At 40.9% G+C, this 20,256-nt stretch overlaps 1 protein-coding gene across 1 annotated transcript in view; it reads right to left on the reverse strand.

The window, feature by feature from the left end:
* The window catches only part of WSCD1 (WSC domain containing 1), a 253,925-nt gene that overhangs the window by 15,277 nt on the left and 218,392 nt on the right, over positions 1-20,256 (reverse strand). The window contains exon 6 of the mRNA XM_066599620.1: positions 8,000-8,177. Within this exon, the coding sequence (XP_066455717.1) occupies positions 8,000-8,177 (178 nt within the window). The remainder of the gene's footprint in view (positions 1-7,999; positions 8,178-20,256) is intronic.

Consider the following 20,256-nt stretch of genomic DNA (forward strand, 5'->3'; position numbering starts at 1 on the left):
GCTCGAGTAGTTAGCCTTAGCGAGTATACTCGCTCATCTCTAATAGGCAGACATTACAGTATTCAGATAAAACTGACCTATGATTGACACAAAAAATGGTCAGAATCCCAGAAATGATAAAATCCTGCATGCAGATTAGAAATTACAATTGTATGGCACTTTGTGGGCATTGCATGCAGCAGGCTTTTACTGGAGTTAGATACATGGAAAGACAAACACAATTGGGTAGAAATCCTCCAGTTGTTTAATGTCATAATGATAAATCGCCCTATTGATCGAACCATAAGTGAGCATTTCCATTTGTATTGTGTTTTCAGACTTTAATATTTGTTCATTGACATTTTTGGGCACATGTAGTTTCTTCATCCTCAAATGCAAAACAAATTAAATATTTGCTTTCAATTATGACTTTAATTTAGTTAGCCTTTAGTTTGAGACAAGTGTTCAGGCTGAGCTGAAATGACAAGCACGCGCCGGTTACATGTGATTTGTCCACGTTACATATTTTTCAGCATTTTATAGTCTATGGAAGGAATTATATTCAGAGAATGGACTGCTTCATTAGGTTCATCAACAGATCATTTCAAAACACGAAGCACATTTTTGTGTATCAACGTGTTAGAATAACAAGAGACCTGTGACCCAATCCGATTGTTTATTAGCGAATTCATTCTTTTTCCCAGCAGGGCTAGAAATCCAGCTCAGACTTAGCTGAACTCATATGATAATTCAGAGAACAAGCAGCTATGCCTAAGGATGCATGAATTATTAAATACTGGAGCTTCACTGAGGAGGCTCTGACTTGTGTCAGTGCATGAGTATTTCATTTGCACAAAACATGGAGGTGATAATGTGTCATCCAGCCATTATTTAACAAATCAATACTTTTGATGTGAAGACAAAAGCAAAGATGTTTTCCAAATGCTGTGGAGCAAGCTCAATATGGAGTAAGCGCAATAATTTGCAATACCAAACTATTCCAAGGTCATACTGGCATTAAGTGCACCGACAACCTACTGTTTCTAGGCTAAATCCTAATAATCTAAAGACACAACCTAGGCATCAGTAATCTATAATATTCACAATTTAATGTAACAATGTCAAGATTGTAGTTTGGACACTGGGCTTTCTGATTCATATTTTGTATTTATCTCAGTCCTACCTTTAATATTATAATTATTCTTATTGTACAGAATACAATTCCTAATTTTTGTGTTTGCTTTTTTTTTTTGCTTTTTGTTTATCAACTAGTCTATTGTGAAGTCAAATCTTGCATGATGCCTGATCTTCTTTAAATCTAGGTACACCACAATATGCTACTGGCCCACCACCAAATCTAGTAGCTTTACCATACTTTCTCTCTGACACTATATCTATCTATTTTCTGATATCACCGGGGGGGGAGGGGGGATTGAACTTTGGTTAGGCAGACAGGGAACTAGGACTTTATATACTCCTTATTATACGGGTGATATCCAATTATATTTAATATCTGATACAGACAATTTGTCTATTTTTCAGATTACCTAATTTTTGATTCTTTTATATTTTTCTGTGATGTGCCCTCTTACAATTGAGGTTCCTGGTGAAATTTGTGAGAAAGGAAACACGTTGACCCAATAGAGCCACTACACGAGCCAGTAGAGCGCCTATACTAGAGTTGTTACTCTGGAGGGCTTTAGAGATTAAAGCAATAGAGCCACTACACTATAGCTACCCTTCTAATTGGTATCAGAGACTGATATATATTAGAGATGAGCGAACACCAAAATGCTCGGGTGCTCGTTACTCGGCACGAAATTTTCGCAATGCTCGAGGGTTCGTTTCGAGTAACGAACCCCATTGAAGTCAATGGGCGACCCGAGCATTTTTGTATTTCGCCGATGCTCGCTAAGGTTTTCATTTGTGAAAATCGGGGCAATTCAAGAAAGTGATGGGAACGACACAGCAACGGATAGGGCAGGCGAGGGGCTACATGGTGGGCTGCATCTCAAGTTCACAGGTCCCACTATTAAGCCACAATAGCGGCAAGAGTGGGCCCCCCCCCCCCCGCACTGTCAGCGTAAAGATCGTTCTCCTCTGGCACAGCTGTAACAGCTGTAGCAGAGAAGAACGATGTTTGCCCATTGAATTCAATGGAGCCAGCAATACAGCAGGTTCCACTGAATGCAATGGGCTGCCGGCGATCGCAGGATGAATGGTCGGGAAGGGCTTAAATATATAACCCCTTCCCTGCAATTCATCCAGAAATGTGTTACACTAAAAATATATACCGGCGTATAAGGCGACGGGGCGTATAAGACGACCCCCCAACTGTCACCTTATACGCCGGCAATACAGTGGAGCAAAGAATAAAAAGCATTACTTACTTCTTCAGACGATCTGCGCAGCTCCTGCAGACTGTCACTCCCTCCTGGTGTTTGTAGGCTCTTGCTCGCTCCTGGTTCACGGCAGACTAAAGCTTTCTCTACGAAAGGCTTGAAATCCCCGCCTCCAGAAACACAGCCAATCACAGCAATTCAATGACATCACTGTCATTGGCTGTGATTGGCTGAAGGCACGTGTGTTTCTGGAGGCGTGGATTTAAAGCCTTTCGTAGAGAAAGCTATAGTCTGCCGTGGACCAGGAGGGAGCAAGAGCCTACAAACACCAGGAAGGAGTGACAGTCTGCAGGAGCGCCGCAGATCGTCTGAAGAAGTGAGTAATGCTTTTTATTCTTTGCTCCACTGTATTGCCGGCGTATAAGGTGACAGTTGGGGGGTCGTCTTATACGCCCCGTCGCCTTATACGCCGGTATATATTTTTAGTGTAACACATTTCTGGATGAATTGCAGGGAAGGGGTTATATATTTAACCCCTTCCCGACCATTCATCCTGCGATCGCCGGCAGCCCATTGCATTCAGTGGAACCTGCTGTATTGCTGGTTCCATTGAATTCAATGGGCAAACATCGTTCTCCTCTGTCACAGCTGTTACAGCTGTGGCAGAAAAGAAGGATTTGTCTTTTATATGTTCTCAATGGGGTCGGCGCTGCTGCTGCCGGCCCCATTGAGCGCATATAGAGAAGATTTATGGCCTTTAGAAGGACCGTTGGGGTTCTTGAAGCCTACAATACACCTAACACTCTCCCTATAGCAGCTCCAACACGATACCACTTTCCCTGAACTAATGTCAGAATGCATCCGTAGCGAGCCGCGGGAGGGGCAGATTACAATACTCGGGTGACACCTAATCTCCCCAGCCACTCACAGCAGGGGGGTGGTGTAGGGCTTGAACGTTGCAGGGGGAAGTTGTAATGCCTTCCCTGTCTTTCAATTGGCCAGAAAAGCGCGCTAACGTCTCACAGAGGAAAGTGAAAGTAACCCGAACAACGCGTGGTGCTCGTTAAGAGTAACGAGCATCCCGAACACCCTAATATTAGCCCGAGCATCAAGCTCGGACGAGTACGTTCGCTCATCTCTAATATATATCCTTTGATGACTTATTAGAGCCCATAAAGCCACTGCATGAGCCAATAGAGCCCCTATAGTGAGACACAGGGTTATTGAGTTTGGCTTGATCTTATTGAGGGGATTGATCCATCTATATAAATACATCTGACAGGGTTAGATCTCCACTTTATTTTATGTTTGCCTGTCTTTTGCCCATATATTTTTAAAAACTAATGAGTAAAAGTTATGTTTTATAGTAAAGGGATTTATACGTCTGTGAAAATACTTTAGGTTCTTTAGATCCTTCTGCCTTGGGGGCGTTCTATAATATTCACAATTTAATGTAACAATGCAAAGATTGAAGTTTGGACATTGGGTCTTTTGATTTATATTTTGTATTTATCTCTGTCCTTTTTGATTTCACTGTGTAATACAGATTTTGTACCGATTATCAGATAGGTGGCTTATAGTAACTTTAGTGCGCTGCATTCACATATGATATCCGTTTTTTCTGCCGCGTAAGATTTTGCAATTATGGGTAGAGATGAGCGAACCTACTTGGCCACGCCCCTTTTTCGCCCGAGTACCGCGGTTTTCGAGTACTTCTGTACTCGGGCGAAAAGATTCGGGGGGCGCCGTGGGTGAGTGGGGGGTTGCAGCGGGGAGTGGGGGGGAGAGGGAGAGAGAGAGGGCTCCCCCTGTTCCCCGCTGCTACCCCCCGTGCTGCGACGCCTCCCCCGCCCCCCGGCGCCCCCCGAATCTTTTCACCCGAGTACTGAAGTACTCGAAAATCGCGGTGCTCGATCGAGTAATTACTCGAAACGAGTACGTTCGCTCATCTCTAATTATGGGGAATAATGTAATCCAATTGCTGTTGTATTGTATTATTTTGAAATCTGCCTATACAATTAATCCAGTAAGCTCGCAATTAACCTGGCTTACTAAAAAGAATAACAAAAGTGATTATGCAACAATTTTGCAATTACTGTTACGCACAGTGCTGACTGAACACTATAAGGGTAGGTATGTGTAACATATAGGGAATATTTCCAAGTGGCATAAACACTGCGGATCATCCACCAGTAAGTTGTAATTATTGAACTGTGTTTTTACAGGTCATTTGTTAAACAAAAATATAAAATACATATTTGGTATCGCTGCATCCGTAAAAGTCAGATCTATCAAAGTAATGTATTATTTACCCTACTCGGTGAACACTGTCTGATAAAAAAAATTAAGAATGCCAGAAATGCACTTTTTTGGTCATTCTGTCTCCCAGAAAAAAATGCAATAAAATAGTGATTAAAAAGTCGTATGTATTCCAAAATGGTACTAACGCAAACTACAGGACGTCCCACAAGAAATGAGCCCTTGCACAACTATGTGGATGGAAAAATAAAAAAGTTATTGTGTGCAGAAGATGGCGGCAGACAATTTTAAATGAAAGGGCTGTGTCTGATCAGCCATTCATTGAATTCAGCCATTCATTGAATTCAATGAATGGCTGAGAGCTGCCCTGATTGGCTGAGTGTAGGGACCAATCACAGGCAGCACTGAGCTGTCATTCAATTAATGGCTAAGCACTGTCTGTGATTGGTCCCTGCACCCAGCCAATCAGACACAGCCCTTTCAGCAGTCAGGGATTTGAAATCCCTGCCTGCTGAAAGAACTTCAGAGCAGTTCAGAAGGACCAAGCGGCTAGACTCGCCTGAGCCCCAACAGCGACAGAGAGGTGAGCATATATATTTTTTATTTTTTTACACATTCTAGGGATGATTTTCAGGGATGGCCTTATATTTAAAGCCCATCCCTGAAAATAACTGCAGGGGTTGCCGGCAGCCCATTATTTTCATGTGGGTTGCAGAAGTGCAGGCCCCATTGAAAATAATGGGCTGCCGGCAAGCATTGGTTCTAATAGATGTGAATTGCAAATACCAAAAAAATTGCGCAAAACAAAACGCTTGTGTGACTGAGCCCTTACTGTGTTCAGTAGTGAAAAAAATAGTTTGGAGAGCATTGTTGAAAACCAAGGGGGTCGTATTAAATATTTGTAGTGTGATTGGCATAGCTACAGCGCTAACTGTTGCTGATCATGTTACTATTTTTTTTTCCAGAAATGGTGAGCGCATCATCTGAAGTTACAACTATCCAAATTTCTGTCTCGGGGTGACTACCCACTGCAGTTCTTTTTCACTGCGAAATTCGCAGCGTTTTTTTTTTTCCAGGGGTCTATGGGACTTGCTAATGTTAAAATCGCGATTTCGCGGTAAATTGCGATTTTGCTGCAATGCATTTTTAACATTAGAAAGCCCCATAGACACCTGGAAAAAACTGCAGAAAATTCGCAAACGCTAGTGGGTAGTCACCCTCATGTGGAACAGCAGAATGCCCTCCAGAGGCCTCTAAGTTGGGAAAGTTTTATTTCACTAACCCTGTATATTACCAAATTCCTAAAAAGCGGTATCCTAGTATTTGATAATAACAAGGGCTATGTTGACAGGTAGTTAAAAAATTGATGGGTAATGTCACTAGCGTCAACTCAGTATCTATGTTTTTCATTGTTCTAATTCAAAACTAACTTCTACCTGAGTTTGATGCTAGGCTAAGTATGTTTTATTAAAAAGAGTTACATAGGAATGGCATAAAATAGCTGCTGTCAGTGCAGGCTGTGGAAACTCATCTTAAGAGAGGAGAATTCATGTGCAGACTGGAGGGGAAGTGACGGGGACAGAGAACAGCACGGAGCTCAATAAATACAAAACACAGCAAGAGGAAAGTATGAGTACCCCATAGAAACAAGGCATGTAACCATCCAAGGACTATACAAGCATCATAGGCTGAGAACCTAAAATTTACATGAATAATGAGCAGACTCAGACGAATCCAATATAAATAGCTCTAAACTTGAATTTCCTAAACTAGTTTGAGAAATATAGTGTATGTACAGCAAGCATCATACAAACCTTCATGAAAAGCTAGTGAATAATTGCATTGTGCTTGCATGAGCCATTTGTGTCCAACCTTACCCTAGTTCTAATTCGGTTAGGGACTCCAATTTCTCATTAAACCAATTCAACTTAATATCCCAATATACTAGCAGAACCCTTGACAGCAATGTAAAATCATTTTTTGAAAAGCTGGTCATTTGTCATGATGCTGACAGCACCGTGACCTCCTGATTCATGGCTCTAGTCTGGGGTGATGTCACAACGTCAGCCTCGGACCATCTGATACATCGGCCAGCACATACACATTGCTATTTAGCAGTTGACACTGAGGGACTAACATCTCCCTTTGATTCCAACATTGATAGGCTGACTGGGCTGCCCATTTATTTGCCCAGTCATCCTATCAGTTCATGTGAAGGTATTTAAACTGGCTACTTTTTTGCAAAGGATACCGGTTATACTTTTTGTATTCTAGTCAAGTGCTCAGAGGTTCTGTGTCAGTCCTCAGTAGTTCTGTGCTTCAGAGCCCCATGTGGCACAGAGTGCTAAGGCAGCAGAAATGCAGTCCTAAGCTCTCGCTCATGACCTGAAGGTTGCAAGTTCAATCCCTGAATGGTTTAGGTAGCCAGCTCAAGGTTGACTCAGCCTTCCTTCCGAGGTTGGTAAAACGAGAACCCAGATTGGTGAAGGTAATAAATAAATTACCTAAAAGTGCTGGGGAATAGGTTGGTGCTACACAAATAACAAGAGTTATTTTATTTTACTCAGTGGTTCCACACTCAGGGTTTGTGTGCTTAATTTTACATGATTAGTCCATTAGTTATATGTGGCTCAGAGTAGCCTGTTGCTCTTGGGCTTCTCATCAACCAACGGGGGTTGCAATTTTTAGAGTAGGTCCTCCACTTCGTTGGTCAGTCAGGTCTGAGTAGTGCAGTAGTAGTCTACGGACGTACGGACAAGTCAAAGTGTACATGACATCATCTTGCAGCACACATCTATGTATATATAGAATCAAGGGCCAAACCTAGAGAGGACGCATCTGTATTTTTGCAGTATGGCCTACAATTTACTATAGAAGCCATGTTACACAAATTGTGTATGAATGGACATCAGTCTAAATGAACATTTGTGGTACAAAGAACATTCAATTAATATGCTACTGTACGCCTATAGATTATTTGTTACCATAAAAAGCATTATATTACTGAAATGCTTCAAAGACTTTGTTTTTGTAATAATATATAAAAATGGACACCCATTCTAGCTGTCACTGAACACATTTTTATTCTTAATGAGGCCATTGGAGCATCAGATTTTCCTATGCAAGGTCAGAAGGAGATACTAAATTTAGTTACCAGAGACTAGTGAAAATAAATCAAATGTTCAATTACTATCCTTCGGCTGGGTCATTTTTATTACCAGATTTTATGGCAAAGTTGAAGTTTTATGATTAACTTAATGTTTGCATTAACCTTTTGGTCAGAATCTCTAAATATTAAAAAGCCCAAGCACATCAAGGCCCATTTCATAAAATAAGTCACCCTATATAATTACCATGTTTGCTTCTGCTACAATGCACTGGTCCAGAAAGACTAAACATGTCCAATTTAGTATCCTTACCTTGCATGGGAGTTTGGTAGACTGAGTAGTAATTCTCATCCCTTAGGACTTCTGATCCACTACTGTCATTCAGGGACCCAGAACAAAGAGAGTCATCCAGGCATTCATAAAGGTTAAACTGAACTGTAGGGTAACCACAGAAGCATTCCGGCCATTGGATAATTGCTAACGGGTATTCCTATGAGGAGACAGAACAATTGTACATGGTTAGACAAGAAAATGTCAGCTTAAAATTAAACCTATTTAACAGCTAGCCAGGCAGAGTTTTACTATGTCTACATCATAGAAGGTTTGGATGAATTGAAACTGTTTATATTGATAGTAATATACAATATAATGTTTATATTAAACCACATTGGACGATAAGATGAGCTCTTTGCATGCATATGTTTTATTTATGATACCAGCAAGAGGTAAAACAAATTATGGACTACGAAGATGCAGAATATTGCGAATATCCTTCTAAGACTATACAAATTTGTGCAAAGAATTGGTGAGAGAACCTGCAGAGTGAGATGATGGATCTCCGTGACTTGCACATTTCCCAAACACTCATACAGAGCTGTTAATAGGCAGAGTATTGTTTGCTGAGCATTAATATGCCGAAACGTCTTCCCCTATCTCTCCATGGCATCCTTTTCTAATCTCGTGACCTTCCCTTCTTTAAACTTCACAGAAAGTAGAGGTGTGTAAATGATTCTTTGGAGACTAAAATGTAAAGCAAGTTCAGACCCGTTTCCGACTTGAACAAAATTAGATATTTTACTTCAATTATCCTTCAGATACAATCTGACAAGAATAAGAAAAAAAATTTTTTATATATCTTTATGGGCTCATTTCCACCTGAACTTATGAAGTCACTTATCATTCCAAGCCAACTTATTCATATATTAACTTACATAATTGAAGCAAAGAGATTAGAATCTTCCCAATATACAGTGGGTATCATGCTGAGAGGTCTCATCTTAGCACATAAGTGAAGGAAGCAATGGCATGGGGCAAAGTTTAGCCTCAAATGTGTGCTTTGGGCTGACCTAAAAAAGGCCTATAATTATCTGCCGAAGATGGTATGTGCTACATATTCATCACTCAGGAGCTTATGCGACTCTGAAGTTTAATGATGATTTTATGATATACATTCATAGTAAAGATAGTTGCGCTGTAGCTAATGCAGTAGTATAAGTGTTATTAGAGCTAATTTGCCAGTCTAGTAAGCAGTAATCTAGGAACCAGCTTATAAAAAGAAAGAAAATTACTTTCTTTGAATGCATTAAAAAATTGACAAAATTATAACTAGACGGTGTCATCAGTTTAGTAGATAAAATACTATGTATGTACTAAAGTCATTAACCTAGAAAACATAATGATACACTGGTGCTTACTATTTTCTATTCAATAAGATCAATTTTGATGACCTTCAGGTAGGTTTTGAAATGTTGGAGCAATTGAATGGTGTAGTAGCACATAAAGGACAAACAGACAGACAGACAGACACACAGACAGACATACATTCATTTTTATATATATATATATAGATCATGGGCATAACTACCAGGACAGATGGCGCAGCAATTGCTTTGGGGTCCAGCAGACAAGAGAGCCTATCTTCATAAAAAGTTAACAATTATTATAGAATTCAGTGCAGATCAAGTGAAAAAGGAAAGAAATGCAGAAGACTGACTGAAGACACAATAAACATTCCCTTCCTGATAATGTTCATTAGAGTTGGGCCCTATTTAAGTTCTACTATGGGACCCCATGGTTCCATGCAGCACCCCTGATCCTAAAAAGTGCTTTCTGGATGAACGCAGCCTTTTTTATTGTGAAAATAAGCTTCTCAATTAACCGCTCAATTCTATTACTTGCTTTGCCAATGCAGAAGTCATGCTTTCCAGTTGGGAAATGAATTTATCAGGACATTAGCTCTCTAACAATACATATTAAAATTGAAAAAAAAGCCCTGAAAATATCACTTTTTTTATTGTATATTTTGAATTTATCGCCATAAATCCACTTTTAACCCTTTTAGTGACATAACTAAATATTAGCCCTAAAACAAGTACATCATTTCCTCTTTTGTGTTCCATATGAGGCAGCAATCATGCTATCATTGAATTTTGGATAACGAGGGGAAGACGACCTGAAAAGACTCAAAAGTCATGGTTGGCTTACAGAGAGGTAGATTTTAATGAACTCAGAAAGAGGTAGGGAGGACCCAATGGCTGAATGTTCTTAAGAAGGTTAGGAAATATTGAGAAATGACATTCTCAAAGCACAATCGTTAACAATCCCTAAAAGAGGGAAGAACGGGTAGCATTTAAAGAGACCAGGATGGATGAACACATAACTTAAATACATGCGAAAAAGGAAGAAAAATGTGTTTATCAAATGGAAAGTGGGGGGTAGGGACATAGCTAAAGAAGAATGGAATGCAGTCCGCAGAAACTGAAGGGCAAGTGTCAGAAAAGTTAAAGCTAAAAATGAATTGAGGCTTGCAAGAGAGGCCAAAAGCAATAAAAGAGATTTGGGGGAAATGTCAAAAGCAAAAGATACGTCAAAGATGCTATTGGATGTTTACAGGATGAAAATGGTGAATTGGTTTAAAATGATGTTGCGAAAGCCAAACTTTTAAATTCCTAATTCTTATCTGTTTTCTCTCAGAAAGTAGATGGAATATCAACTAGAGATGAGCGAGCACCAAAATGCTCGAGTGCTCGTTACTCGAGTCGAACTTTCAGTGATGCTCGAGAGTTCGTTTCGAGTAACGAACCCCATTGAAGTCAATGGGCGACTCGAGCATTTTTGTATATGACTGGTGCTCTGCTAAGGTTTTCATTTGTGAAAATCTTAGCAAATCACCAAAGTCATGTAAAAAACACAGAAATGGATAGGGCAGGCGAGGAGCAACATGCAGGGCTGCATTTCGGGCTCCGAGGTCTCACTATTAAGCCACAATAGTGGCAAGAGTAAGACCCCCCCCCCCACCCACTGTCAGCATAACGATCGTTCTCCTCTGCCACAACTGTAACAGCTGTGGCAGAGAAGAACGATGTTAGCCCATTGAATTCAATGGAGCCGGCAATACAGCCGGCTCCATTGAAAGCAATGGGCTGCCGGCGAACGCGGGATGAATTTTCGGGAAGGGCTTAAAAATATAAGCCCTTACCTGAAAAAGAAAAATTTTAGTGTAAAAAAGAATAAAAATGCAGGCATTCTCTTCAATGGAGCCGCTGCTGCTGCCGGCGACTCCATTGAAGACAATGGTCTGCTGGCACACCTGAATTCTTTTTCAGGGAAGGGCTTTACATATAAGCCCTTACCTGGAAATGAATTAAAAGTGATTTAAAAAACAAAAAAAATAGATACTCACCTCCCTTCAGCTGCCGGGGCACAGCCGAGTCTTCTCCTGCTGTCCCCTGCACTGTAGTGCTGAACTGCTGTCATTCAGCTGAGAGCTGCGCTGAGCCAATCAGAGGCAGCATTCACTCACCCATTCATGAATTCATGAATGGGTGTGAGTGAGATCTGCCTCTGACTGGTCAGGCTGTGACCAATCAGAGGCAGCTCATTCAGCTGGCGGGGATTTTAAATCCCCGGCTGCTGAATACTACAGAGAGCAGTTCGGGAGAACTGCCAGCTGGCCGCAGCTGAACTCCGTCTGCCGGGACAAGGTGAGTATATATATATTTTTTATTTTTACACATTTCTGGATGAATTGCAGGAAAGGTCTTATATATTTAAGCCCTTCCCGAAAATTCATTGTGCGATCGCCGGCAGCCCATTGCTTTCAATGGAGCCGGCTGTATTGCCGGCTCCATTGAATTCAATGGGCTAACATCGTTCTGCCGGGACAAGGAGAGTATTTTTTTTTTTTACTTTTTACACATTTTAGGATAATTTTCAGGTAAGGGCTTATATTTTTAAGCCCTTCCCGAAAATTCATCCCGCGCTCGCCGGTAGCCCATTGCTTTCAATGGAGCCGGCTGTATTGTCGGCTCCATTGAATTCAATGGTCAGTTCTCATTTAATCGAGATGAGCACCGCGTGGTGCTTGCCTCGAGTAACGAGCATCTTGAGCACCCTAATACTCGAACGAGCATCAAGCTCGGATGAGTATGCTCGCTCATCTCTAATATCAACTGATCTTCCCTGTGCTATTGGGGAAATAAAAAATGCTGGCTATCTATAAACAGAGAGATAGTGAAAGAACATTTAGCTAACTTAAATGAATATTCCTGGAGACCAGGAGAAGTCTCAGAAGATAATAATAATAATAATAATCTCTATTTGTATAGCGCCAACATATTCCGCAGCGCTTACGTAGACAGGGGAAATACAGAAAGACAAAAGTACAAAAAATTACAGAACCACGGTTACAATCGTAATCAGCTGATGGAAACAATAGGGGTGAGGGTCCTGCTCCAACGAGCTTACATACTACAAGTAATGGGGTGATACAGAAGGTAAAGGGGCTGGAGGTGTGCACAGTATCGCGTGCTGGAGAGTGAGGGATGCTATATACAGACAACAGTCAGACATTTAGCTATGCGACGGCAGGATCAATATGACTACAGGAGCGGTTTATGATGGCTAGCAGGGATTGCAGTCAGTAGGTCAGGAAACATGTTATCAGGCAGAGTACAGAAGGGTTTGTTTAGGGAATGCGGTATGCCTCCCTGAAGAGGTGCGTTTTTAGAGCACGCCTGAAGTTCTGCGAGTCCTGGATTGCTCGGGTAGCCTTTGGTAGTGCGTTCCAGAGGACCGGTGCTGCTCTGGAGAAGTCTTGGAGGCGGGAGTGAGAAGTTCGAATTAGAGGGGTGTGCAGTCTAGTTTCGTTTGTAAAAGAGCAAATGTTGTCTATTTTCCAAAAAGGGAAGAAGGTGGATCGAGGAAACTACAGGATTGTGAGCCTGACTTCTATACTGGCAAAGATATTTGAACAAATTATTAAACAGCATATATGCAAGTACTTGGATGAATGTAGTAATTAACCAGAGCCAGCATGGGTTTGTAACAAACAAGTCATGCCAGACAAATTTAATTTCTTACTGTGACAGAATCACCAATATGGTTGATTAATGAAATGCAGTAGATATAGCTATATCTGGACTTCAGTAAAGCATTTCACATAGTATCTCATACCATCCTTATTGTAAAAATGACCAAATATGGGATTGACAAGGCAACTGTTACATGCATTTACAACTGCCTGAGTGATTGTTCTCAAAGAGTGATCATAAATGGCTACACATCCAAATGGGAGAATGTCTCAAGGGGGGTACCACAAGGCTCTGTCGTTGGCCCAGTGTTGTTCAACATTTTTATAAATGAGCACTGGGAGGGAATTGAGGGGGAACTGATCAAGCTTGTCGACGACACAAAGCTAGGAGAGATGGCTAATACTACATAAGAGAGAGAGGTTTCACAAAGATCTGGACATGCTTCAACAGTGTGTGGCAACTAACAAATTATATTTCACAAGGAGGAATATGAAGTACTACATCTGGGAAAGAAGAATACAAAAGCACATACAGAATGGGAGGATTCAGAAACAGCAGCACATGTGAAAAAGACGGGTATACTAATAGATCATAGACTGAACATGAGCCAACAGTGTGATGCGGTAGCAAAAAGGCAAACACAATTTTGGGATGTATTAGGAGAAGCATAGAGTCTAGATCTTCCTTGGTCAGACCTCATCTGACATACTGTGTCTATTTAATTTATATAATTTAAAAACAGACATAGATAAACTGAAGCAAGTTCAGAGAAGACTTGCCAAGAATGTCGACAAACCATGCCCTATGAGGAAATGGATCAGCCCTGTTCTCATCTGCACAAGGAAAGACTAGAAGCTAAGGGAGGTGACAGATTAGATATTATAAAAAAAACTTTCTGGCAGTGAGGGTGATCAATGAGGGGAACAAGTTGCCATGGGAGATGATGAGTTATTCTTCAATGGAAGTCTTCAAACAAAGTCTGGACAAACATCTATCTGGGATGATTTAATGAATCCTGCATTGAGCAGGGGATTGAAGCAGATGACCCTGGAAATCCCTTCCAACTCTACAATTCTATGATAACCTTTTTTTTCATCAATGTGTCTGATTCAGATCTTGTATTTTGCAAGAGGAGTTCTAGTTTTTATAGGAACCAATTTCTGGTATTAAATGAGTTTCATTACATTTCATCCTAGGAGGCAATGAAAAAACTGCTATTGCACCATTGTTTAGGGGTTTTATAGGCATTCACTGTGTCTGACACTTCAGAAGTGTTTATTCACATGTTGTCCTGGATATGACCTGTGGTCACTCCAGCGCTACAGCTCGGGCTTGCTCATTAATTTGCCGACAACACAAAGCTAGGAGGGATAGCTAACGCTAGAGAAGAGAGAAAGAGTATTCAAAAAGATCTAAAAAAGCTTAAACAGTGGGCAGTGACTAACAGAATGGTATTTAACAAGGAGAAATGCAAGGTCCTATATCTGGGCAAGAAAAATGAAGAAAAGCAAATACAGAATAGGGGAATTGGGTTAAGAAGCAGCACATGTGAAAAGGACTTGGGTATACTAAGAGATCATAGACTGAACATGAGCCAACAATATGATGCAGCAGCCAAAAAGGCAAACACAATTCTGGGATGTGTTAAGAGAAGCATAGAGTCTAGATCATGCAAGGTAATTATCCCCCTCTACTCTTTCTTAGTCAGACCTCATCTGGAATACTGTGTCCAGTTCTGGGCACGCCACGTTAAAAAATACATAGACAAACTGAAGCAAGTTCAGAGAAGAGTTACCAAGATGGTGAGCGGTCTGAGGAGCGGTTAAAGGATCTGGGAATGTTTAGCTTGCAAAAAAGGCTGAGAAGTGACTTAATAGCTGTCTACAAATATCTGAAGGGCTGTCGTAGTGCAGAGGGATCATCCCTATTCTCATTTGCACAAGGAAAGACCAGAAGCAATGGGATGAAACTGAAAGGGAGGAGACACAAATTAGATGTTAGAAAAAACTTTCTGACAGTGTGGGTGATCAATGAATGGAACAGGTTACCACAGGAAGTGGTGAGTTGTCCTTCAATGGAAGTGTTCAAACAATGGCTGGACAGATATCTGTCTAGGATGATTTAGTGAATCCTGCACTGAGCAGGGGGTTGGACTCAATGACCCTGGAGGTCCCTTCCAACTCTAACATTCTATGATTCTATTCTATGATTAGAAACAAGCAGAAACAGCTTTTTTTCTCTTCAGCTCTTGAGACTGGATTGCTGACCAACAGCAGGGCAGAGCTTAGTGGGAAAGCACACAGGAAAAAATTATAGAGCAGGAAATTATGCAAAATGTAGTTTCAATCTGCATATCAGCAGGCATGTGCTCATCTTCTCATGCCTTTTCTGGCAAAATACTGCCGTATGTGGCAATCAGAGAGTAAACATGTTCCTTGATTGATGTGGAGGGGGGTAAAAACATGAACAAAATTCATGTTACCATCTCCTGGGAACAGACAGGAAAATCACAGATGGTTCTCTGAGGCCTGTTCCTCTGCCCCCTGATCTGTTCACAGTGATATAACAGCTATAAATTCAGTATTCCCAACCCCATTTCATAAGGTTGTAGCATTGGTTCTATTGGTGCCATGGACAAGCTTTTGGTCTCATTTTAAAGCCAAGAATCTTGTCAGTAGCCTTTATAGAACCAGAACTACAGGAGTAATGTCCTTTTCCTATAGAACGAACAGAACCCTGGTTAATCTATAGGAGAGTTAATGTGTCTTCTGAAATAACGAAATGCACTAGAGATGTGTTCTGTGTCTTTTTCCTCTATTGGTTAACTAATTAGCATTCTCCTATAATTTATTTTTGGAAAAAGAAACATTTAAGTTCTCTTGATCTATAATTTCTCTCTATGTAAATAATAGAGATGAGTGAACCTACTCGGCCACGCCCCTTTTTCACCCGAGCGCCACGATTTTTGAGTACTTCTGTACTCAGGTGAAAAGATTCGGGGGGTGCCGTGGGTGAGTGGGGGTTTGCAGCGGGGGGGGGGGGGTGAGGGAGAGAGAGAGGGCTCCGCCCTGTTCCCTGCTGCTACCCCCCGCTCCGCCACGCCTCCCCCCGCCCCCCGAATCTTTTTCTTTTCACCCCGGAAGTACTCGAAAATCGCGGTGCTCGATCGAGTAATTACTCGAAACGAGTATATTTGCTCATCTCTAGTAAATAACTGTTTATGTGTATATCTGTTTCTACAAATGGGGCATATTTAAAGAAAAAGTCAAACCCAAAAGCCACAGTTCCTAAAGACCACATTTTAAGCACTGTATGCGGTAGTAAAGTGCAGTTTTACTTTACTGTATTTCCAGTCTTAAAAGTGTACAACTCCATACGTTTGAATAATAAAAAGAAATCTACCAGAGTATCAGCACAACTCAACAATAAAAAGTGTCTGAGAAGCAGCCTGGTGATACAGTTCACTATAATCATTATAATGTCTGTCAAACACAACAGTTCAGAAATGCAGTTTCAGAACTTTAATGGCAAGCAGTATATATTCATTAAGCGTCCGTAATTTATACTCCTAATTGTCTAATAAAAGTACAATAGATAAAAAGACTGCAAGCTCAATTACTAAGAATCCCACAAGAGAAACATAACAATGTTTCAAATCACCTAGTTTCACATTGATAACTTCTTTTCCTTGAAGTAGGCATTAGAGACTTTCAGCTTATACAGAGCAAGCAGAAAGAAAACATTGCTTAATTTGATTTTAACAAGGTACAAATGCGTCGCGGAATCCACAACAGAAGGTCTGTGACCACTGTCCTGCCTTCCAGTGATTTTGAAAAATTAGTTTAATAACATTTTGATCCATGATGCCTTTGTTGGCCAAGACAAAGACTATATTTGTACTTACAGTTTCTAGGGAGATGCTGGAAGTGAAAAGCAATGCAGTACAATGCCTTATAACTATTACAGAGTAGCTCAACTCTTTCACTAACAGAATGAACTAGGACAGTTACTCTAGTAGTGTAATGCCTACGCAAAATAGATGCAAAAGGATTTCGCATCTGAGGAGTAAGATGATGTTCTTGGCTCGGATTATACACAACTGCTTATTGAAGGGACATACAATATTTATTTGTTGCAGTGGTAATGTTGGTACAGTCAAACCTCTAGTTTCATTGGTAATTTGTCCAAAAGCAACCGGCCAATCTTGAAATCAATGAAACTCGAGGCAATTAATTCCATAGGAATTTGTTCTAGACATTCCAAAAAACACACTAAACCACAATTAATAGAGTATACATATGGTTTTTAATACCAAAAACAATAACAATAATAAATGAATAAAAAAAAGACTACTGTAAAGATTAAATAAACATTTAACGTGTTATTGAACATGTTACTGTTTGTTATCTGTGGTGTTACATAGGACTGCAGGTCACACCTACTACATAATCTGTCCTCAGTGTTATCACTGTGTTCTCTGTGCTGTTACATAAGACTGCAAGTGACATCTGCTGTACTACAGTACATCATCTGTCCTCAACGTTATCACTGTGTTCTCTGTGCTGCTACATAGGCCTGCAGGTGGCATCATTATCTGTCCTCAGCATTATCACTGTGTTATCTGTGGTGTTACTTAGAACTGCAGGTGACATCACTGTGTTATCTGCCCCAAGTTATTACTGTATTATCTGGGTAAACATGGCCACTTACATTACACTACAGTACTATTTTAGTAGTGCCCACAGCCAAGCTGGAGAAGGGTGAGTAGCATAAACGATGGGCGATGAGCTGAACGATGATCGTTCAGTGTAAATAGCAGCCGTTCAGTATTGAACGGCCGCTATGTTAAGTCAATGGAGAGGGGTGGGGGAAATCAAAGAGTGAAATCTCCAGCCGCCCCGCTGTGCGCTAGCGATACTAGCTCCCGTGCAGCAGCATGAGAGCAAGTATGTGCAGGGACAAGCGTCGGGCATCATTTACCAGACATTCATCACGTCTCAATGGACCTTTATTGGAAGTCGAAATCATCTGTTCGGATTCACAATGATTTTGATAAAATCAGGCCGTTCCCAATTAAAACCAATTTTCTCACTCATCCCTCATCACTTCTTATTTACATCTTGCATTACTTTCCCATAGGTTTTGCTGTGTTCAGATAAGAAAACAATAGCTTTTTAATGGGGTAAAATAAAATAACTTTCTGCACTGTGCTATCGCAATTAAGGTAAAATTTGTCCCATCTGTACATATGTGATAAAGAAGCAGAATTAAGAACAGTATATTTCCCATCAGCATAAAGTTTTAAGATATATTTACCACTGATCACATGGTAAAATAATATCTAAGATCCTGGACTGAACTGTTGACTGAGACATATTAATTATTTTTTTTCTCACAAATGGAATTGGAGAAAGTCCTTGGAAGAATTTTTTTTAAACCAATGTGACTGTTTACCCTGCTTATATTAAGTTTATCATTATTCATAGTCATCTGCACCAGGTAATCTGACTTTCATGTTCAGAAGTGCTGTGATCAAATGTGCACCACGGAAATCCCACTGACACACGAATCAGACTGATCCGCCGAGGATAAACTGGATAATTCTCACATCTCTGGTGACAACCTTGAGATTTCAATTAGACTTTTAAGATTTCCTGGTCTATCTTAAAAAAGAGAAAGACAACCTTTCTGCAACCTTTATGCATGAGGTCTGTCAAATTGATATCCTTCATAATGTTCCATTACAAATAATTCTAGAGGAACAGCACATTTCTGAGGAACAGCTCTTTGGTCACAGTTCACATTTCCTTTGTGAAATTCTCATTTCGTAAATTCTATGTAGAATCACAGTAGTTTACAGAGGATTATTATTTTTTAAGCTTAATACATTTTGGCAATATAGCGCACATTTTGTTTACACATCAACTATGTACGCACACGACTATGTGTGTGTGCGTACATAGGTGTGCACAAAACTGCGCACCCACGTAAGTGCACAAACACGCGTGAATGCAGGTCCATGCCCATTGCCTTCAATGTGCAGCTGGCAATCCCTGCAGTGAATTTCGGGGAAGGGCTTGAAATATAAGCCTTTCCCGGAAAATAATCCCAAGTTTGTGTAAAAAAAAATAAAAAAAATATATATATATATATATACACATACACATACAATCACCTCTCTGCCTCGGCCATGTAAATATTCCCTGCGGGGAGTCCCCTTGTCACTGAACACTGTGACAATCACAGGCAGCGCTTGGCCATTCATTGAATTCAATGAATGGCCAAGTGCTGCCTGTGATTGGCTGAGCGCTCAACCAATTGGATACAGCCCTTTCACCAGGCGGGGATTTTAAATCCCCGTCTGCTGAAAGCGAGTCAGAGCAGTGCAGGGAGAAGACAGACTGGACGTGACTGAGCCCCGGCAGCTGCGGAGAGGTGAGTATATATTTTTTTTATTTTTAACAGATTCCAGGGATGATTTTCAGGGATGGGTTTATATTTAAAGCCCTTCCCCCGAAAATCCCTGCAGGGTTTGCTGGCAGCCAATTGCTTTCAAAGCAATGGGAGAACATCGTGATCCTCTGCCTCAGCTGTCACAGCTGTGGCAGGGGATTCTTTACTTCCCATGGAGATGAAGAAATCATCTGCCATGGCTGTCACAGCTGTGACAGCAGTGGCAGGGGATTCTTTATTCCCCGCTGAGAAATATTGCATGCACCACAGACCTATGGTGCACGGATGTACTATATTTTGCAGGCAGTGCGTTTGTACGCCTGTAAAACACGGACATGTGAACAGACCATAGGGAACCAATGGTTCTAGTAAATGCGTGGTTTTGTGTACACCTATATATGCACAAGCACACGCTTATCTAAAAGCATCTGTAGTAAGTAGGGGAAATCAAAGTGGCCCTGGAAAAAAATTACAAACTGGCCCCATGTTGTAGGTGGGCCCATACCTGCAGCAAGTGGGGTGAATACAAATAGGCAGGGGTCAGCAAATCACCTGCCGCAACCACGAAGAAGGTAGGATGGGAAAAGCCTTTGCGGTGGTGATGTGAATTTACTATGAAGCACAGAACATATTAGAATTGGAGGTATACATTAAGATGTAGCTTATTTCTAACCCTTTAAGGGTCCATGATGTAAATGAAAATTGTAGATTGGCTTGTCTTTAGCTTCAATGACAGACATTTGTCATGTGTTTTGCTCCTACGTGATCCCTTTCTTGACTCATTACATCAGAGCTCTTGCTGTA

Source organism: Eleutherodactylus coqui, chromosome 4 (genome assembly GCF_035609145.1).
Source record: "Eleutherodactylus coqui strain aEleCoq1 chromosome 4, aEleCoq1.hap1, whole genome shotgun sequence".
Lineage (NCBI taxonomy): Eukaryota > Metazoa > Chordata > Amphibia > Anura > Eleutherodactylidae > Eleutherodactylus > Eleutherodactylus coqui.